Source organism: Aulostomus chinensis, chromosome 5 (assembly GCF_037954235.1).
Source record: "Aulostomus chinensis isolate RoL2024-O1b breed Wild chromosome 5, RoL_Achi_v1.0, whole genome shotgun sequence".
Lineage (NCBI taxonomy): Eukaryota > Metazoa > Chordata > Actinopteri > Syngnathiformes > Aulostomidae > Aulostomus > Aulostomus chinensis.
In genome coordinates, this window is record NC_141324.1 from 23,569,957 (window position 1) to 23,592,690 (window position 22,734).

General features: G+C 43.5%; 1 protein-coding gene across 5 annotated transcripts in view; it reads left to right on the forward strand.

Annotated features, from left to right (window-relative positions):
• mib1 (MIB E3 ubiquitin protein ligase 1) overlaps positions 1–22,497 on the forward strand; it is a 49,168-nt gene extending 26,671 nt beyond the window's left edge. The window contains exons 14-23 of one of the 5 annotated variants that reach the window (XM_086204015.1): positions 14,494–14,626; positions 15,605–15,691; positions 16,157–16,315; positions 17,344–17,525; positions 17,912–18,101; positions 18,202–18,280; positions 18,403–18,546; positions 19,809–19,880; positions 20,829–20,929; positions 21,578–22,497. In XM_086204015.1, coding sequence (XP_086060141.1) covers positions 14,494–14,626; positions 15,605–15,691; positions 16,157–16,315; positions 17,344–17,525; positions 17,912–18,101; positions 18,202–18,280; positions 18,403–18,546; positions 19,809–19,880; positions 20,829–20,929; positions 21,578–21,718 — 1,288 coding nt within the window. In that variant the 3' untranslated portion in view covers positions 21,719–22,497. The remainder of the gene's footprint in view (positions 1–14,493; positions 14,627–15,604; positions 15,692–16,156; positions 16,316–17,343; positions 17,526–17,911; positions 18,102–18,201; positions 18,281–18,402; positions 18,547–19,808; positions 19,881–20,828; positions 20,930–21,577) is intronic. The other 4 variants (XM_086204016.1, XM_086204017.1, XM_086204018.1 and 1 more) reach the window with 4 other exon arrangements.
• Positions 22,498–22,734: the final 237 nt, after the last annotated feature.

The window sequence follows — 22,734 nt, forward strand, 5'->3', positions numbered from 1 at the left end:
ATTGGGGACAAGAGGCCAAGCAGCCAGCGGCTCCTGACCACACATTGTGGAGGGCCGCGCTGAACGGTTAGCTCTGTGTGCGAAGCCAAGCATTCGAAACATGCTTCAGCCCCTGTTGCTGGGCTGCTCCTGTGTCTTGTCTCACCACCTCACTGACCATATTTAGTCAAGCAGTGCAAAAAATAGTTCCCGCTTTGCTCCACTCAACTCCTCTCTTTACCCCCACCCCCTTTTCCATACCCACCCCCCACCCCGACCTCAGCAACTGTTGGCTGCAGGCTCCGGGAAGCCTCGCTACGGCTCCCTGCCTATCGATTCCACTGGCCTGGAAGGAGAGAAGAGTGTTAGGCCAGTTAGCCTCTGCTACCATTTGCGACACTATTTTTAGTGGCTCCAAATAAAGTGGTCTCTCATGCTTCCACTTGTATATCCTTGACCCCCCCCCCCCCCCCCAGTTTTACATCCTTCACCACCAACTCCACCTCCTTCTCTGATATAACGCCCTCACTGTCTCTGTCCTTTTGACCCCCCCCCCCCCCCGCATCATTCTTCTTTTTAAATAGTGCAGGAACACTCTTCTTATGGTCGGGCCTCGGTGTGCTCACCTCTATACTTAGAATAACTGCATATTCAAGACATGGAGGAGAGAGTGAGGGTGAACGTGTAGTGCAGAGAATCGTAGTGGATGTTAGACAGCGGGAGATATTGTTGTGTTTTTATTTATTTATTTATTTATTCATACTGCTTTTGGCGATGTAGGGAGACAAGTGGCAGCCTCACCTCTGAGGCACTAAAAAGTTTGGGCTGCTCTCATTAATTTTCAAGTGTCTTTTTCAAGCTTTCCCGAGGCGCGGCCACTGAAGAATCTGTTTAATTAGTTGGTCTCATCACGGGGCACATTTATACTGTATTGAAGCAATGTCCTCTGTGCCCTCTTCTCTTTTTCACTCTCCTCTTCTCTCCTCTTATACCTCAATGACAGCATACGCGTCCTCTCACTTTACCCTACCTGCATTTTAACTGCAGAATGCCCCTCGGATGTGTCAAGTAAACCAGTCTTTTCCACGGGAACGCGCTCTTAGATGTAATCATATGGAAACCAGGCTGTGGCATTTCAAGTTGCAGGGAAAATATAATGTGAAAACCCCAAATAGAAGAACATTTATCAGCGTGTATTTTCACGAGGCAGGAAAATGTCATGCAATTCTCTGGTGCTTAAGTTGACAAGCATTTTAACAAGCTCCCAGTCATTCAGCTCTCACTCTGAATTACATCTCAGGCCTTTTCTAATGATGAAGCCAATTTTGCATAGATTTAAGCGGGCAATTTAATTAATGTACTGCCACCTCAATGTATAGATTTTCAATTAAATTATCTCTATGACTTTTAGAAGAAATGAACATTTGAAAAGGGAAAATTGATTCTGAGCTAATGTATCTTCTCAAAACATAACTTCACAAAGCCAATCAAAATGCAGAATTAGATAAGCAGAAATGGCGGCTGTGAATGGCCACCTGTTAGGGCCCGACAGCCTCGTGTTAGTTTTGTCTGCTCTTTTTTGTTAAATTAAAAGCAAAATTAAAAATACCTCTGTAATTCTTATTCAATCTTAAAAAGATTTGCTGGCTAAATCGCTGCGCACATTTGAGTTTCGGTTCACTCTGGACCGAGAAAGAGTTTTTGAGTAATTTTCTGCTCATCTTAAGGGAAAAAAAAAAGAAAATCAACACACACACACACACACACCCACACACACACACACTGATGAAACAATACATCAAGAAATTAAGTTTATGCACATAATTAAAAAAAAATTAAAAAGTTTCTAACAGGATAAAACAAATGAAGCCAGAAATTAAGAAAATCTTACACAATCTAAATTGTGGGGCGTTTATTCTCACTTTGGATTTTGGCATATCTACGTTGAGGCTGCCCTCCTTCTTCTTCTCATTCTTCTCCTCCTCCTCCACCTCCTCCTCCTTCTCCTTCTTCTTGTCCTTTTTAAAAAAAAAATTCCCTTATGTTGGGCTCCACCCTGCATCTTCCAGCCACCCAATCCAACCCACTAGTTTAATCTCAATTACATTCTACCATCCCATCTGCTCCTGAAACTCAGCAGCATGGCTTATGTCTTCCCTCCATGATCAATTGCGCTGGGCTGAATGTTTAGCTGAGCAGTTAATCGATCAATAAGAAAAGGGTCTACTAATGGATGTGCTTTGTTTCACTGGATGGAGGGGCGGGACGAGTTGTTCATCCTACAAGTGCTGCTTAAGACATATCTCCACTCAAAGGGAAATGAATTGGGGTTGATTGTAGACATATGTTATTAGTATTTTGGACAGAAAGGCAAACAAAATCAATTCACTAGTTAGTCTGAATTAAATACAAACATAGAATTCATCCCCACATGGATTTTTGAATTTGTGTCCGATTAATCACTGGTAGAAGTTAGAGTCGAGGCCACTGATTTGTAATCAAGTAATCTACTACATGACAAGATGATTTCAAATTCAGTATGAAACAGAAGTTGAGCTATGAAATACTATGGCAGACAGGTACATGCTCCGATGATGATGATGATGATGATGATGATGATGATGTCATACTGAGTAAAATGTTTGCTGCCCCAGCAGAAACGCTAGGCTCCATGGCAGCAACATCATGCTGCTGCAGCGGGACTTCAGAATGACTTGTTAGTTGGGGGATCGCTCTCGCAACATAACAGAGCATTTTCATCTAAAACGCTGTGTTGAAAATGCACTGTTCACATAAAGCACTCCCTTAGAGAGAAGTTTATATTTGCTGATAGAGATGCCTCTGCTAAATATTGACTCCAGGGTGTGAATACGATTGTTTTTGGGTTTTTTTTAATTTTCACTTGATTAAGTTAAAGCTGCCGAGATGTATTTAGTCTGGTCTTGTGATCAGTGTTTAAAAGCCTATTTGCGTCCACTGTCATTTAAAATAGTGAAAGTAGTAAACTATAATGATAAAATGGGTATTTTGGTGTTTTATGTCTTGTGATTGTCCAAACGGGACTCCTTCAGTTCAGTAAAATGAAAGGTGCATCTCCTCTCAGATTGAAGGGGTTTGAACAGGGAATTCTGGTAAGTTTAGTTTTCAGCTTTCATCTTTGTGCTTGAAGCCTCCTGGTGAATTCTTGGTTGGTCTTTCACTTTGGCTTAATTCCTCCGTTCTGTGTGCCTGCCCACCATTCAACATCATAGGGGGATTAAAGGTACTTCTAATGAGTCCAGTTTGTGCTTTTTGAGTAAATCTCCATGCTCTTCTTCAATCAGCCTGGCTCTTCCTTTTGCTTTCTTTATCTCTCGCTCGTCAGTTTCTCTCCCCTCCCTCACCCACACATTCCCTGCTCCGTCTGCTGCCCCCCCCCTCCCCTCCTCTTCCTATTACACAGTGCATCATTTGAAGAGGTGAGGCTGTTGAGCGCTTGGAGGAATAAAAGTGATTTATGAATGGGCCAACCTACCTGGGTGCTGGAGGCAGAAGCCAGTGGCAGTCAAGCTCTCTGATCCAGCATCCCATTGTTCCCTCCAGCCTCACTGCAGGGGAAGCTCCTCTACCTCTCCTGCCTCTGATCTTTTACTGTGCTTTACTGGCGCCACATGTTACCATTAGGTGACTCACAAACTGCACAAATACCTTTTCATTGCAGGGGTGCTCGTATGTGCAAGACTATTTTCTCCGAGTCATACGTATATTTTTATGCGTTTTTTCCACTTACATAAATGCAGATTCATGTAAGGGTGTACAGTAATGTTTAACATGAAACACTTGTGTGATAGGAAATGTTCAGTTTTGTAGATTGAGTAGTTAAAAGTCACAGAGGGACGGCAGGATGAAAAAGCATATAAGCTTATTGACAAACAAGGGAGATGACAGGAAAAATGTTCCTCATCAGCATTTATGCACATAGTATAAACAAAATGCATGTCACACATTCTGCATTTTGTTCTAGGCATTCTAGTTCTGTTGCACTCTGTCGAATGCTCCTATTAAAGATGTAGTGCAGGGACTAGTTTATCCAGCAAGCCTGAGTACCTGCTAGACGCAGCGTGCTTTGTGACTTAATTGAAAAGTCCCCCAATCCTAGAAGCCCTCCCAGTGTCCATCTTCCCTTGAGCTGGGACCACTCCAATAGATCAGCCAGAGGGCAAGCTGATACAAGCCCCAATCCCCCTGTGACCAATCAGAACGCCCACACATCCTTCGAGGGCTGGGCCAACAGTGGCTCTGAGCCAATAGATAAGCTCAGCTATGCTGTAATGCTCTGTCTGTCCTGTGGCATGCTGAAATATTAAGTCCTGGCAGCTATGTTGCTATAGCACATGCTGGGAGAGGGAGTGGTGGGGGTAGCAGAGGGAGAGAAGAATGGATGGATTGAGGGGAAAAGAGGAAACAAGGGATCGAGGGATGGATGGATGAGGGAGGGAGGGGTACATCCCTTACTGAAGGGACTCAAGGACATAAAGAGCTTTTGGGAAAGTGACTATAGCATGCAAAGAGAAAAGCTAGCATTGTGAAGCCACTATAAGCACTGATGGTATGTATTTTTTCCACTTGCCAAACCTAGAAAGGGCAGGATTTATTTGTGGCACTTAAAGTGCCTCAGCAATGCAGGTAATAAATATGACAGAGCAAGTTGATATACTTCCAGAGCACAGCTGTCAGACATCTTTAATGTTTTTTTACCCACATTTAAAAACAAATGTAACAAATCTATTCATTTGATATATTGGAATAAGTAATTGAATCTATTTATGCACTTGATTGTACTTAAACACCATGGACGACACTTTTATTTATGTTTTTATATGACATAACACTGAGAAGCATGCCGGATATTTCCTCTGTGGGTGAATGCATGTAAAGCGTCAGGGCAGACCTCGTCGCAGTATATATTTAACATGCTTTATCACCCAATAAATCGCTTGAAAGCATGCAATCATGTCTGTTTCCAGCCAGCAAGCTTAATGATGAGAGTTGATGTATTTTACCTTGTATATAAGACCTACAGGATCATTACGATACCATTAATAGTCGATGATGTCACCACCATTAATGCCCTCCTGCATATTAAGTTGTTCTGTGTTACGTTTCCCCAATTAACATTTTTTGTTCTAACTTCTAAATTTTGCCCTGATAGAAACACGTTTGTCATCAGAAAGGGTATACTTGTGGAGGAATAGAATTTCTGCAGTTCAGTAAGTTTTCAAACTTTTCTCAAACAGTATGTGAAATGAATATATAACAATTGATGCAAATACAAAGCAAATGAAGCTCAACCGTTGGGCTGCGTACAGACAGCTCCTGTTACTCCGGTTCATAAGAATTACCCACTAACGAATCAGATAAAAATGTGGCTTTTCTATACGTTCTGGTTTGTAGTTCACTCACAGGAATATTTTGCATTTTCAACTTTTCACCACGTCCACTGCAGTGCATATATGTGAGTGAAGGAGCTGCATGAGCCCCGCCTTTGCTGAAACTCTGACATAAACACCAGTGGGATCGTAAATGATGCCGTTGTAGAGACTCTGCATAATTCTTTATGTTCAGTTCCCCTTGGTGCTGTGAAAAAAAAGCTTAGGCAAGATAGGGAAACCCTCAAATTACAAAGAACACAAACACACAATTCGACAGTTTTTTGAATTTTATTCCTTCATCCTGCAAATATGTCAGTGTTTTCTGCATCATGCAAATAAGACCCTAAACATTTAGCTGATCAAAAGTTTGTGTCCTTTAATATTAAGTATCATTACTAAATTTTATTTAAGTGTTAAAAAAAGTATAGGATCGATAACTGATCTGTTGAATTGAATTGTTGAATTACTTAACTAAACTGAAGTTTTAGACCCTGTTCTTGCAGTCTTGCAGGAGCAGCTTCCCAGCTGGAGTTGAGAATCTGAACCTGCCCTGTATGCAGTTATATACAATTTTTGCCAGCATAAGTGGTATCAGTAAAGCTAATATACTCTTAGGGACACGTTCAGGCCAGTGTTCACATCTAAACCTAGCTAAGCTGTTGAATAATGCAGGCCATGTTACCTTGGTAACCTGTGCGGACACTGAAGTCAATGGCTCCTATGTAAATGCAGTGTGACAGGTCAGAGAGGATAACCATTTGTGTCCTTTTGTGTGTGCGTGTGTGTGTGTGTGTGTGTGTGTGTGTGTGACATTTAATAAATTTCAAAAGCAAAATATTTTTATGAAACAGTAGTTGGAGAGAATAGCGTAGCTAAAAAAAAGAATTGAAGGCCTCCATTGCAATGTTTAGACTATGTTTGTGGAACGTGTTCAAGGTTTGATGGAGCCACTCAGTGTTACATACTGTACAGTACATTCACACTGGCTCTGTCCCCCCCCCCCCCCCCGCCATTAACAAGTTGGCAGTTCGACATTTTGTGTGCTTCTCTGGTGCAAATGGCCCGATGTCTCAGTGCTTAGGGGAGGCAGTAGCTGCTACAAGGCCCTTTGATCCCTATTATTTCCCACTGCAAACAATAGATTTTAATTACCAAACTACTCTTTCGCTTGTTTCTCTGCATGTGTGCCTATAAGTGTAACTGCTGAAGAAGCCAATCTCATCAACTGCAATATGGCAGACTGTTTGTGTCACTTTGGATCTGCTCTGCCAATTACAGCAGTACAGAATTTGACGGTGTGTTATACACGTTTTACTATTCTGTTTAATGGGAGGTATTGTTACTGCTGGCTTTCTGTGTGTAAAGGGACCCTCACAGGTTACAACATACAGAGATGATCGTTTCAGGTGGATTGTAATGTGTTTGTGGGGGCAGAAAGGTTGGAGGCAGGCCGGGGAGAGAGGGGGTGATTTAAAGTGTTGGATTTGCCATGAGACCGTATATCATGGGAGCCTCTCAGACTGTCTGCCCATACGGTGACAGCGTGGTAGGCTGCTGAGAGGCTGTCGATCGAAGGACCTTCAGAGCCGCTGAATTCTCCACTGCTCTGCAAAACCCCCAGTTAGTCCCTCTTTTCTGTTTACTGCTTTGTACCTCTGTGTGGAAACATGGAAAAGACAATTACCTGCTGGCTGGGGAAACACCGGCCCAACTTTTTCAGTGCTGGTACCTGTGATTTGGGTTGTGGCTGATACATGTAATGATCCAATGTTTAATTTAAAGTTTTAGCCTTTACTATGCGTGGAAGAGAATGCAATAAAATTACATCAAATAACAACAAAATATTACAATCGCACTTTCATCAGAAAGCACTGCTATGACCCCTGTTAAATGACAATTTACAAGTAATATAAATACTTGCCTTTCCCCCAACCAGCTTTTCACATCAGTATCTGACAAATATCTGATATCAAGATCATTTTTTTGGTTCCATATGCTGAGACAACAGTAACGCTGATGACCTCCACTACTAGATGCAGCCTGGATAAGATAGGTATTAAAGTTAAGATTTAGGATTTACCGTCATCCATTTTGAGGTTAAAGTAGTGAGGTTAATCCTCCTTCACACACAGGTCCTAGTAAATTAACAGAAATGCCTTACAGGTGTCACTAGTTATGTTCACCACTCACACATGCAGCCCCATTCCAAAACATTCCTGTCTTGCACATGTTCACAAATGACATGGCAATAGTGCAGGTAGGGCAAGATGTCTGTGGAGGGCAATAATACACCCCACTCAGTAATGTTCCCGCTTAAATTCACAGCACAACCTTCCCTGCATATACCCGCTAATGTTGCCAGGTCTCATGCAGGGAAATTGCCAGAAAATCAATGTTAACTTTCCATTTACACGTGACCTCTCCCCAGGAAAATGCCGGAACACTTCTGGGAAAGGCTGCCTGTGTGAATGAGGCGGAGGAGAAGTTGCTCAACAGCATCTCTTGACTGTCGTGATGAAGCATTTGTGATTTCACCCACATTTTTCTGAAGGACTCTGTTGAAGCGTGTATTTTAACAATCACTACAGCCATAAAATCTTGTCTTCCATCATAGTACACCATAGCGCACCAAGCACATTGTGCTATAATATTAGATAGATACACAAGGACTTGAAAAGGGCATATTGACGAGAAGGGTTCGTTTTAGTGAAAGTCATTTCTTTATCACTGCAAGAGAAAAGCTGTATGTGCAGCAGGTTTGAGTGGGCTGTGAGCCATCGTGTCTACCAGAGGACTGTTTGGAGAAAATGGAGTGAATGGGGTGAAGGGGTGAAAGATGATTTTCTTTACTCTGTCAGCAGATTATTTGAGGTGCAATGAGTGTAATGAAAGATGCTCTGGCGACAGTGTATTCAGGTCTGTTTTAATCTTACACCTCAAGGCTTAGTTTCAAACCAAGTCTTTGTCTTTTTCTCAGACTTGACAGCACAAATGCCATTGCCAAATACTTGTGTGTGCTTTTGTCACCTTTATATTTCAACATCAGAGACTATTAAAAACTTCCATATCAGCCAAAAAGTTCATTATATGATGTCACATTGTTGTCTCAAATGTAATGATGCAGTTTTGTCTTTCTTTAATGCCATTCTTCATTTTCAGGGGGGTGGAGGGGCTGTGTATTATGATAGTTACGGCTGAGAGTTTTTCAAGGTGCTGGAGAAGAGTTAAAGTGCAAAGGAAAAGTAGCATGGGTACATAACTGGGTCATCTTGAACCAATGGGACATTAATGCACCATTTTGATTTAAGGCTAATTAAAGCTGAGCTTTTACAGGCCCCCATCTACTTGACATGTGTACAAACTACCTGAGCTGGTTGAAAATGCATCCGACCCTTCCGAAACACCTTGAAGGCATCAACAATAGCTATAGTGATAACTGAAACATCATAGAAATGCTCCCCTCTCTCTTCTTTCCCCTTCCCAGTATGCAAATACTCCTTAATAACAGCATGCACACTCAGGGGCCTCAGGTACAGGCAGGCAGGGGAAGGTCACATTGTAGGGGAAATTATTCTCTTCACAGCATGGTAATGAAAGGCTTTTTTTTAACCGAGCATAGCCAGTTAGGTCCTCGTCCACAGCTCTCTGCTGCACTGTTGATGGACGCTACCTGTGTTTATTTAAAATGGACTCATTTTTATATAGCGCCTTTCTACCTTAGCGGCACTCAAAGCGCTTTACAGTGTGGTCTCATTCACCCATTCACACACACACACACACTCACACACTGATGGTGGAAGCTGTCATGCAGGGTGCCACCCTACTCTTTAGGAGCAATTATGGGGTCAGTATCTTGCTCAAGGACACTACGTCACGGTCACTGAGGGGAGTGAGGATCGAACCAGTGACCCTCCTGTTGCTAGATGGCCACTCTACCTTTGAGTCATGCTGCCCGCACTGTCCACAGCAGGGCAGACAATGGTGGTGGGGTGGCACTGACAGAGTGAACAGACTAATTGATTCTGTGGGCGGGGCTATGGCCAGGGTGAACTTTGCAGGATCTGGACTTATATTTGCATATACTTCATTTTTGTGTGTTTGAACGCCTGTGTTGTATACACCAGGTAAACTCTGTTGTTTAGCATGTGTCTTGCGCAGGTTTTCCTAAATACTGAGACCATGTTAGACCCAGCAAGTAATGTTGATGTCAGCGCTGACGACAAGTTTGTCACTGGTGGAACGAGAGGTGCAAGAATCATACTCTCATTTTTTCAGGTCGATATTGAAATCCCGATCTAGTCAACACCCTTGTTAACATCACTGTTGCTGACTTGCTGTTCGGTGTCAAGTGTGTAAAACAAACCGTTGAGCTGATTTGACCTTTCTGGCTGACTAAAGGCTCTCTTTGTCATCTTCAACTCAGCTTAGCATGCACAGCCTGGCTGAGATGAATTTTGAACCAAAACATTGGGGAAAAAATCCCTCAATTAAAAAAAAAAAACCCAACCTTTATTTCTTTCTAATTGTCTGAATCGTTTGTAGACAAAAATCACAATTGATTATAATCCTGTTTTGATTGTGAGCAACAAACTTGCTGAAGTGAACAGTAAGCGATCTGTAAGCCGTCGTCCTCTCTCCCATCAGGATGAATGTCAAAATCACTGAAATCCTGAACGGATTTATCACTCTTTCCCCTCCAGCTGCCACTGACTTTAGGTCCTCTGTGCCTTTCAAACCCCCCCTCACCCATGATGAAGAGAGTCTCCCCCGTTCCATTCGGAGTTGTTGTGTAGCATTTGTGAATGATTTGTTGGGAACAGGGTTCACTATTTCAAAGGACCTGAAAGTATTGATCCTGACCCAGATGAGCTCAACACCTCTTGTGTCATCTGAAGTTGCCTCATCAGGAAAAGCTGTTGTGAGAAGGACTCTACATCATACTGTAGAACCTCGCGGTACCATGTGACCAACTTATCTCCCTTTTATAGATCAAGTCAAATTTTGGGGGGGGGGGGGGACACGTTACAAGTGAAGCGAACCAAAGTATCTCAAAGCGTCTCGTCCAGCTGATGGATGTTGCTCAGGTTTTCTTGGTGATGGATTTGTCAACTTTAGGCGGGGGTGCAATAAAGTTTTGTGAAAAGTTGCTACTTTGATCTTGAGGTGGGTTCATTTGGTACAAGTTTTATTCCCAAGGTCATGAATAAACTTTGTTAGAATGTTGTTGTTTTTTTGGTCATGTGTTAAGGTAGTGATTATTTGCAGTAGCTAGTAAAAGTTGTGTTCTGAAAAGCCTACCAGATAAACAACCACAATTATATGCTGGCCAGGGAATTTATTTAAATTTAATTATCCTTTTTATCAAGCATTTCATTTTTTTCAAAGCAGGTGGCACCTTTCAGTGACTAATTTCCAATGCAGAATTTGGATCTCATTCTTGAGCTTGAAGCCAGTTAATAAATGAAAGTATGCCAAACACGTCTCCGATATCAGCGTAACCATATGTTTGCACGCAGCCATTAATCTCTGACTGGATGTTGACTGTTCCCATTTTGCCCTGTCCTACCCAAGTTATTGTCCCCCGACTCTCACTTCCTGTTGTAATAACGGCTACTGACCACCACACAGATGGCTGTCAGCAAGGCGAGGGCAGCAGAAGGACCCTGTCGACCCCTAACTCACACAAACACACACAGTCAGTTTACTGTCTAGTGTACAATGACAAACGCCAACACACACACACACACACACACACAGTTTGAGGGCGTCAGAGAGCGTCCCAGTCAATGACAAATTGTAGCCTAAGACAACAGGCCGCAGCATGGCACTCCTGAGGGACTCTTGAGATCTCTCACAGGGTGACCCAGTTCCATCATGTCTCCCCTTCTCCCTCTCTCCTCTACCATTCCCTTTCCTCAGCTACGCAGCCTCCTGCAAGCCTGCAGACCTTAGCATTGTTTCTCTGTATCAGTCCGAAGCATCAGATCCACGTAACACTGTAAATAACTCTCCATATCGAGGAGAACCTCTCAAATTTGAACTCCTAGGTCAAGTCAGTTCCTCGGTCTCAGTCAAGTATCTGCAGCCCGGCCAGGCGTGGTTTCCTCCAGGGCCAAAACCGTTTCACTCCATTTTCAGTCACCGCTAACATCACTTACGCAAGAGATAAAAGACAACCATAGAATTTATTTCTTCATTATTAATTCACTCTCCTTTTTCTGCCTTTACAGCAATGACCTTAACTGCAATGCAGCAGTGTCAGTGTGGGGCATTAATATTAATGTTCGCCCATTTTGCCCAGCGTGGCAGGGAGCTTGTCAATCCAGACTACTATTGGAGGGGCTCCCTACACCAGCAAACACCTGCCCGGCATCTGTGTGCATGGCACTAGCACAAGAAGGTGCCAGTCTTCCCCCGTAGTGCAGAACGTATGGATTGATTGGCCAGTTGTTAAAGTATAGGAATTAATTCCAGCCAATCCAGATCTCCCAACTGTTTTGTATTACACCAATAAGAGCAAGAAGATGTAGACAAAAGGAACAAAGGCTTTATGAGGGACCATTGTCCTCAATTCTTTTGGAAAGTATAAAGGAGTGTTATGTTTAACCACCACAAGGAATACATTTTATCTTATAGCTTCAGGCAAGAATCTGATGTGGCTAAGTCTTTTCTCAAATAATTTGCTTGTCTAAGTCTCAACTCCTTCCCAGTGGGAGCGCAACGGATGGAATTACTCAAAAGTCCCCCATGAGTGGGTAAATCTACACTACGCAAGCAAATAGTTCTGTGTAACAAAGGCGACATATTATGAATGTGAGATTAGGCTGAAGGGGTGCGGTTGTGATCACATTTAAGCAGTGCTTCTCTGCATTAAGTGGTTGAACATGGCTGCAAGCAATGCAGGTGTGTGCGCGCGCGAGTGTGTGTGTGTGCTTTCTTCTGTGCAACGAGAGATGGGAGAGAGAGTGAGGGAGCCTGGGATCAGTGTGCTGCGCTGTTCATCACTGCAGCAGTACAGCAGCTATGGATCTCTGTCCGCACAGAGATGCCTAATGCCTGCCCCCCTGCCTCTCTGCCCCTCTTTCTCTGAATTCCTCAAGAGGGTGGGCTGATGATGCTCTCTTTCATAACCCCAGAAGGAGGGAGACAAGCTGTAGATTTAGCCTAAACCCATAGGGAATCTACCATCCTGATTACCTTCAGTCTGTGAGGCAGCCAGATTATTCCTTCGCAGTTGTATTCTTTATCTTAATAGTGGACACTCTTCACCGATCGTCCCTTGTCTAAACCAAAACACATGTCCTCCCTGCACTCTTCCAGAACATATTTACCTTACTGTTGTGGACATAAACACTCCCACTGCTCACATGGGGGCTGTTCAAACATATTGAAGTCAGAGTAAAATCAGCTGCCTCCTTTTGTCGCAGTTCAAAGATATGCCCTGCATTATTATTCAGGATCAAGGTCAGAAGTGTTCCTCCAGCACTGCTGCTTTAATGCTTATTGAAGGTACAGTGTGTACCTAAACACTGGTGAGATACGGCCGCTGCTCAGAGATCAAGCTTTTTAAGTTCTTTTTTTTTTGTATTCTATAATATATTTGTACAAATTGAAGGTTAGTGCTTGCTTTCTAGTTCCTCATTATATATCCTGGATCTGAGATTTTTCCCCATGGGATAAAACAAAGAGTAGCGGTCAGACCAGAGCTCTGAATGTCATGAAATGAAATGTAGCTGATTTCTTAATAACTGGCATCTAAGGAGGCCTATTCTGAATGACTTTAATACAGATTAGAGAAACCCATCCCTTCCACCTGCTGTCTGATATTTGATAATACTGGATTTCTGTATGAAATGAAAGTGTGTTTTCCTTGAGCAGCAGTGACGGTCAGCATCCCTCCTTGTCCTCACTGACTGACTACAGCCTTCCTTTTCCTGCCTTGTCTCTCTGTGGCACACATCCTCTAAATGACCTTCAATGCAATAGAATTGACTCGCTCTTGTTACCACACCAGCCACTTCTGTTAAACAGCTCTGTTTAAACATGATTTTTTTTGTCTTCTCACCCCCCCATCTTTTTTTTTTTTTCCCCAAGAGGAGACCTGAGTGAATGCAGCTAAATCTTGTGTAATTACCATTTTGCCTCCCAATGATAGTTGCTTTTGCGCATCATCAAGGGAAAAGTGGCTTCCCTTTTTAACAGAAGAGAGGGTAGGGGGGACGGTAATACACAGCACTTCTTCTGCTCAAAGCCAGATGTAAATAACCCTGCCTGGGAAAGCTGCTCCTCCCTAAGTTGATTTAGGAGTTTTTTTTTCCACTTTTGTGAAAACGCGAAATGTGCTCCTGTAAAAATACACCAGGTATTAGGACATGTTGCGTATCATCAGCTCAAATCCTGTGATATCCAGCAGCCCGAGTCTACACAGAACTGATATATTTTGGAATTCAGCATCACATATTTGAACCTTTTTTTTTTTCTTCTTTGCCACATTGATTGTATTGGCTTTAGCCAAGAGGGTTTAAATCGAGGGCAACTGGATTAATTGTAGATACTTGAAGTCTTTATCCACAGTTACACTCAATTTAACCATAGTATTTTGATGTAGGTGCATCTTAACACTGTATTCTTTCTTGTAGCCAGCAGGGGGTGACTCCAGCGGTTACAAAAAAGGTTACAAGCCTCCTATATATAGAAGTCTACGAGAAAATGACCCCACTTTTCACTCATTACCTCACTTTCCTTATCAGTTTATGGTCTCAAGTGCTTGTTGAAATCTTCATTTTGTTTTCTTTTGTAAGCTTGCTTGTCATTACCATAGCGACAGCTTCTGTCCAGCTCCTCACTTGTTAAAATTACAGATACATTCATTTGCAAATACATCAAAGCTGAAATTCCAAATGTAAGGCCTCAAAATAGGGGTCCACAAACCAGTGGACGACGTCACAGTTGCAACATCCACTCATTTTATACAGTCTATAGAGTTAGCCCTCCTTGCATATTCATGACCCATATGACTGAGAATCGAATCATACACGTTAGTTTTATCTTTTTTGTCACGTAGCTCACCTCTCCCTCTTTTTTCCCTCTTCCTCCCTTGCAGTGCCATGCGTGTACTTCTGTCCAAACTGCCGAGGCCCTGGATTGTTGACGAAAAGAAGGATGATGGTTACACTGCACTGCACCTGGCTGCCCTCAATAACCATGTGGAGGTGGCTGAGCTGTTAGTCCATCAGGTAAATACACCCATTCCCAGACATACATGTAACTAGTTTAATTGTTGACTAATCAGTGAACCAGACAGCAAATGCAGTTATGAATACTCATTAAGAAACCCTCTTTGTTCGCACTTGGTGCAGCAGCTCAAGTCTGCATTCCTGGCTCTTTTCTGACGACTCACACCTTTAACGGCAGCATCTACTGCACTCCCTGCAGCCAGCACGCAGTTGAAGCTGCTTTAACTGCCATTTTTTATTGAATCTATACAGTTCGCAGGGCCTCCAGGGGTTTTCTTTAGTGCTGCTGGGCCTTACATCCTCCTCCTCTTGCAATCATAGGTTCATGCTCTATTTTCCCATTGAGACTGCAGTTTTAACTCCCCAAAGACTGACGCGTATAGGAGTATACAGCACATGATTAAGCAGGAACTGGGTTATTTAGGATATGGTGCAAGGCAGCAAGGTAGCTGCAATGTTCCAACACATGAATGTCTTGCCATCCTTTTAGAGGGGAAGGCCTTTCTCCCCCCCCCCTCAAGTCTCTGCAATGGGCTGGTTTGCAGTGATGGCTCAGCTTTCTGTTTAGATATTGCGCCACACTACAAGGTGCACTGCAGTTTTCCACCCAGCCAGTCAGTCTCATTGCTTTGGGATTTCACACTCCTGCCTGATCACAATGCTTAGCTATCTTTTTTGCACATCTTCTCAGCTCGATCGGAAATGACAATCAAATATAGTGTTGTTGTAGGATGCACTTTTCCAGCCAGTCTGTGATACTTAGTTGTGCAATTTTGAAAGGAGGAAGGTTCTGAGGGCATATAAAGAGAGCAAGCTGGTAGAATCTTTTTAGCTATTGTTTATAGGAATTCCTTTTTATTATTACATTCATTATTTTACATTTATCAACATGAATATGCATATGTGATTACCTTCGAGTCCCTGCTAATATTACCGTAATTGCCTTTATTTTATTTTATTTTTTTTCCCCACTCCCAGGGAAATGCCAGCTTGGATATCCAGAATGTGAACCAGCAGACAGCTTTACACCTGGCAGTGGAGCGCCAACACACCCAGATAGTCCGGGTAAGTGGGTGAAACTTCACTTTTTGGATGATTTTTTCATTTGTTCTTGTTCTTTTCCATCTTACTTCTCACTCAAACTGAAAATCTTGTCCATCAGTCCCTCTATTTTGACCGCACTCCAAAGGGATTACAGCAGCATAATTGTGACACGATATTTAATATGCAGTAGTGGACGTCCTGCAGATGAATCCGCCTCTGGTTTCAGGCTGCTGTGTAGAGTAAAGTCTCTCTGAGGCAGTCTCGTTCAGAGTCATTTGGTGTAATGTTGGAGTGAGATTGCCACGTTGCCATCTTGTGGACTCAAGAAAAAATGCAGTTCATCATGATCAAACAATCCTGACAATAGTGAAGCAATGCATTGGAAGCAGCAACACTGTAGATCAGTACTGTGGCATTTGCATTCAAACCTGATATTTAAGTTGTAGTCTCATGTGGTTTTTGTGATCGTTGACCTGTTTTTACCAGCTCCTGGTGCGAGCAGAGGCCAAGCTTGACGTACAGGACAAGGATGGAGACACGCCACTCCATGAGGCGCTTCGTCACCACACGCTTTCCCAGTTACGACAACTCCAAGATATGCAGGACGTCAGCAAAGTCGAACCCTGGGAGCCCTCCAAGAACACGGTACAAACACCTTTTTGATTGAAACATGACGTTTTGATAATGATGATGTAGTTTGTCCGCACAGATTGTCTCGAGCGCTCATGATTGATCAATAAACAAATAAACATTTTGCCGGAACTTATGGAGATCATTAGGTGATCCACTGCCCGATGTGTGAAAAAATTATAGCCGAGTCATGTTTCGACAGCAAGCTCAGAGCCCCTTAGCCCCCCGTCATCTGCATCACTGGACAGCCCAGCGTATTCAGCCCATCATTCAGACAGCTGCCCGACACGGAGCAGTCATCCAGCTCGCTACCATCTCTTGATCAGCCTGAATGACTCCATCCCTCTGTGGAGGGCAAAACGGAGCATGTAACGTAATAGTTACGCCCCACATCACTTATCCCTACAGAGATGAGTTTAAGGGTATACCTGCAGTGACAGACTTACCTTACCTGTCACCTTCTGTCTTCCTCCTGCTTTCTCTCGCTCGCTCTCTCTCTCCTCCGTCCCTCCTCATGCCCTCCCTGGTTCTCCGGTGAAAGAGCGGAACAGACAGACAGCAGACATAATTGAGATATGTGCAGTTGGGTCACTCTCCCATAGCTCTTCCCTCTTCAGGATGAGAATTGAATTAGTCAGCCCGATGGGTCCATCAGCAGAGATGTAAAAGCTACTAGCTGAAGACAATCAGACATGGAAGGCCTAAATTGCCGTAAAGAGAGAGCAGCTTTGAGTTGGGCCGGGGATTTTCAGAGACGGGACTGTTAATGTGATTTTGGGTGGGGTTGAGGGGGTTATGGCGCCCTAGAGATGTCTTAAGGAACGCCTTTGATTCCTTAATTAATTAGCCTTAATCTAATAGTATTTTGACATGGATCATTTTAATTTAACCTATCGGAATCATATAAAAATCCTTCCCACATTCTCCTGTGGATTTGCGGTGTGAGTGGCAGTTTGTAAAGGACACACATTGTTCTCACTGGAATAGACTGCTTATTTGTGTCTTTGATTACTCTCCATTTTTCTATGTTTGTATCTCTGCAGTTAATCATGGGCTTAGGCACCCAGGGGGCAGAGAAGAAGAGTGCAGCATCCATCGCCTGCTTCCTTGCTGCTAATGGCGCAGATTTGACCATTCGCAACAAGAAGGGCCAGTCCCCTCTAGACCTGTGTCCCGACCCCAGCCTCTGCAAGGCTCTGGCTAAATGCCACAAAGAGAAGAGCAGGTAAACATCTCTTAGAAGAGTAGTTCGTTATCATTTACTTTCTTGCCAAGAGTGAGTGGAGATCATCTAGCTGAAGAGCTGGAGTCAAGCAACTCATCATTTGTAGCTCTGCCTTTGAAATTTGGAGTGCACCTGTATTCTGTCCTTTATGGTAGACACCTTCAAATGAGCTAGAGTGCTGCTGGGAACTCAAGCAACATGAAAGCATAACAGACTTGGGTTCCTAGTAATTCATCCGAACGTCTCTCATACACACACACACACACGCTTTAGATGTTTCATGGTTTCTTGTAAGGCTTTCTGCGTCTCTGTCTCTCCCATTTCTTTGTGTTTTTGACGGATATCAATCGCTTATTGTCTCACATTTTAATTCTCTCATCTCCCAGCGGCCAGGTGGGAACCCGCAGTGCATCTCTGACCAGCAATATCGAGTCACTGGAGGAGTGTATGGTGTGCTCTGACATGAAGAGAGACACTCTATTTGGGCCCTGCGGACATATTGCCACCTGCTCCCTCTGTTCGCCACGTGTCAAAAAGTGTCTCATATGCAAAGATCAGGTCCAGTCCAGAACCAAGGTATCAGAGACACGACCATCTGTCCTACCCTGAAATAGATTCATGACCTAGTCTGGATCTCATTTATTCTTCCTCTTTGTGTGAAACTGTCTCTCCACAGATCGAGGAGTGTGTAGTCTGCTCTGACAAAAAGGCAGCTGTGTTGTTCCAGCCCTGTGGTCACATGTGCGCTTGTGAGAGTAAGTTGCACATATTTCAACATCACGGCATTGACAGCGGCACCTGCTGGCTTCTGGAAAAAAAAAAACACCAAAGTTGAGAAGGACTTCAGGTGTGAACCATCTATTTTGTGTCCCGCCAGACTGTGCCAGCCTCATGAAGAAGTGCGTACAGTGCCGGGCTGTGGTGGAACGCCGCACCCCCTTCGTTCTTTGCTGCGGAGGGAAAGGTATGGAGGATGATGCCGCTGATGATGATGATGATGATGATGATGATGATGACCTTAGTGAGTGAATCTTCCACACGTTCCCTTTTAATTCCTCTTTTTTCTCTTTCTTTTTTAGTCTACACTCTTTTCTTCTTCAGACCCTTGTTCTTGTTGCTGCCTTGTTTTGTTGTCATGTTTGCATCACTGATATGTCACTTTGTTGTCTTTTTCATCCTAGTAGAAATGTACAGATTGAGATACCAACTTTGCTCTCATGATACCACAACTACTAGATCTTTTCCTGGCATGCTTGAATCAGTCATTTCCATCATTTTAGTAGCTTCTATTTAGATATATTTACATACTATATTTCCCCTGAGAAAAGAATTTGTTCCTCTCATAATCATTTTATGAGTGGGAATTTAGTTTTTGCACCGAATAATACAATAATGTCGTGGGATATACAGATAACCTAATTACCTGATTCATATTCCTGTAGAGTCCAAATGTTTTACTGATCTTCATTTTGCCCATTATAATGTGAAAAGCACTGGATCATTATAGTGAATATCTGCTGCATCTGGAACTGAGAGATATGTTGTTTTCAAGATGGTGTCGCACAAGCAGTTTTGCAATTGGACAGCAGCCCTGAGTGTAGTCAGACATATTATAAATGACTTTGATGTCTGTAAATCTCTTTGAGTGATTAGCGATTTAATGAAGTGTGTAAACACGTTCATTTTTGTTGCATTCACGATCCATCTTGTCGTCTCCGAGTGGTACAGCGTGCTATCGCCACATATCTCTCTTCTTTGAGTTGCGCATCTCACCGGTGGTGTCGTATTTTCCACATTTTTATGTTGAGTTAAAAGGGGAACTGTTGCAAGGTCACAGATTTCAGGTCCACACCAGATTTTTTAAAAATGTCTCCATGTGATCCAAAGGCACATACACTCATGCAAGGGGCAGCATTTATTGTTAATCTCCTGTAGTTTCATCCCAGTAACATAGACTGTTAAAAGTGAAAATCTAGTGCATGAAAGGCATCTGAACACATCTGACTCCCAACTTTGTAATGTATCTCTAACAAGTTTTAGGCTCTTGGCTGATGGTAAAAACAGAAACTATTACCTTTTGCTTTGCCAGCTAATGATCGAATCTATTTATAAAGACTCTATTTCCCTTTCTTTTCCCTGATAATTGTTAACAACTTTATGGCTTCTTCAAATTCTGTCTCTGAACCTCCCTTCGAGGTTGTAGTGAGTAGTCTTGGTCCTCAGGCCATCTATTGAGCTGGTGAGGACGGCTCCTGCTATAACAATGTGACTGGTTATTCCCAGCAGGGAGCTCTAACTCTATGGCAGGGGGATCGCAGGATCTTCTCCAGCCCAACAATCTGGCACTAAGTTGGTGTAAGTATACCTCCATGACCCCCACACCCCCATTCCCCCACCCCCTCCCTCCCTCCCTCATCAGAGCCGGTCGAAAGAGCTCCCCACAGTGCTGCCCTCGCCCCTATCCCCTCCCCTGAAAACCCACTTGTTCTTTCACTGATTTACACACACACACATATCAGTAACTGCAGATAGATGAGTTGGCGCCTGTTCTCCTCTCTATTTGTGGCAAATGTTTGAGTGTGACACCCACTCAGTTTGAGTCCAGCAAATTCAAGCACATCAATTCATTGAAGAGTAATTGTAGCAGTACATGCTACTTTCACACAGGAATTCCTCCTGAAATCATTAAGAGCAAATCACTCTGCCAGCTCTCTACCATTAAGTCAGTGTCATGTGTGAATTCACAGTGGGCGATTGCATAGCTGCCAACCTGTAACCTAGCAATGTCACAACTGGTGCTGAAATTTAAGGGAAATGTTGAATAGAACACCAGAAGAGTTGCATCACGATCCACCTGGCACTCCGGGGCTTTCTACCTGGTTGGCAGGTATGGGGACAATTTCTTATCACATGACTGGCACATCCAGTAATAGCAAGAGACATATTTGTTTCTGGTTGAATTACAAGCATCCATGGATGCAGCAGGCAACATTAGCTTTGGTGTCCACCGCTTGTCACATAAACCAACATCTCCAGAAGTGACATTTTACCTGACATGGACAAATTCCTGCTGTGTGCTGCATGTGTGAAAGAGCTGGTGAATCCGTTCTAATTGTGTCCTATGAGCCATGATTTCACAAGAGAAAAGTGCAATGGATCTGCATTTGCCGAACATTCAAACGCGGAGAGTGCGTGTTTGTGTCAGAATTGCAATGTTGCTGCTTTTCTGTTCCGTTGGCAGCGTAGTCTGTCACTGTTGGCTTCCTTCTCCTCGCCTCAAGTGGTTATATTTTGTCCAAACAGCTAGTGGAAATATCCCGGCCCTGCAGAGAGACAAAGACAACACCAACGTTAACGCTGATGTACAGAAGCTACAGCAGCAGCTCCAGGACATCAAGGAGCAGGTGAGTCTGTAAACCTGGACCGGGATCTGACAGTTGCAGCTGCTGACTAATCGTTTTTCTTGATGAGCTGCTCGATGATCAAGGTCCTCGACTACATTTTGGGAACATACCAAGTCACGAGTTAACCCCAATTTAATGAGGGTTTTCAATGTGCTTGAGTTGTCTAACGTCCCAAAACGGGTGATATATTTTCTCCAGGGGTAACGAACCAGCAACCCTTCAGTTACTGGATGGCCATTCTACCGCTGAGCCTTGTTGCCCCTAGTAACCACAATGGGATTTTTCTCAATAAAACAAAAAATAATTTGTCTTAATCTGACAAAATTCTTCATGAAGAAAATTTTTTTTATGAACAGATTTTTCTCAAGATGGTACAGATTTCAACTGTAGCAGCTCTAGTATCAAGAGCTATGAGAGTTTTCACCTCCACACAATCTCAGCTTTCTGTGGACCAGGTATGACTCGTGAACTTCCAAGCAGAACAGTAAATGAAGCCAAACCAAGAAGTGATGACTACTGCTGGGAAAATGTTTGAGCAAACCAACGTCTGTGTCATTAATTCCATCTAGGGCTCGGCTCAGTTGATTCTCAGTGTCCTGATTTAAAACCACAACAAAACAATGATTAACTTTGCCCGTCTGTTTCCAGACCATGTGTCCGGTGTGCTTGGACCGGCTGAAGAACATGATCTTCATGTGCGGCCACGGCACCTGCCAGCTTTGCGGGGACCGAATGAGCGAGTGCCCCATCTGTCGCAAAGCCATCGAGCGCCGCATCCTCCTTTACTAGAGGTCCTGAGACTCTCACTTTAGTCTTTAAGCCCGCCCTGACCACGCCTTCAACGCCACAACCACACCAGCTGCTGCTGCTGCTGCAGCGCCCGTGTCAGCCAGGCAAGGGCTTCCCCAAAATGTCTTATTCTACACTACAAATTCAAAAGTTTTGGTGGAATTTCTGTTACACACACACACAAAAAAAGAATCGACTTTTCTCACTTGTAGTGTTCTGTCATCACGTGCTAACTGCTGCCAGAGAGATGCTTGCCTAAAAGGACTTTTGTTCATCGTCTTATTATGGGCCTCTTTTCCTCCTCATCCTCCCTCCTGCACTTCTTTCTCTGTTTTTACAAGATATGTGGAAGTTTTCTCTCTTGGAGTCAGAGCTCTTCACACTGACTGTCTTGGATACGAACTAAAAAGGAGAGAGTGTCCCGTCGTGTGGCTCTCACCCTGGACTTGTGGGGAGGAGGTGCGGTCGGTTGTTTCCTCCATGTAAAGTTCTCATGTACGTGTCACAGGCCCTCTGATACCATCTGCAGTGAAGTTGTAATTGTAAATCCTTATGCAAGTGTATTGGTATTGGAAGTACCTGATGTGGGTTTTAAGTACTTATTTTTTCATAACAGTATGGCAAGTTTGTGACACATGACTGTATTTACAACTTCAAAAGGCTCAGTGAGTGTTTTAGCTTCAAGTCAGTGTTCAGCTTGGTTGTTGTAACACATGAGATGCCAACTGTAATGGAAGACGTTGGCGGTTTTGCACTAGCATGTCCCGAGGTGGAATAGAGTGGGGGGGGGGGGGGGGGGGGACTTTTCCTCTTACATTTTGGAGGTTGACTTCTGCTCAGTGATAAAACACAGCGAGAGCAGTTTGACTGCCAGGTAGCACACCACCACACCCTTACTTTGTTTACTAAGCTGTACTAAGAACCAGAGCGGGTGTTGCAACACACTTTTGGCTGCAGATAGCGGATCAAGCATTCAGACACGCCAAGCTTCTGTCCAGTGAACAGCGCCTGTCTTA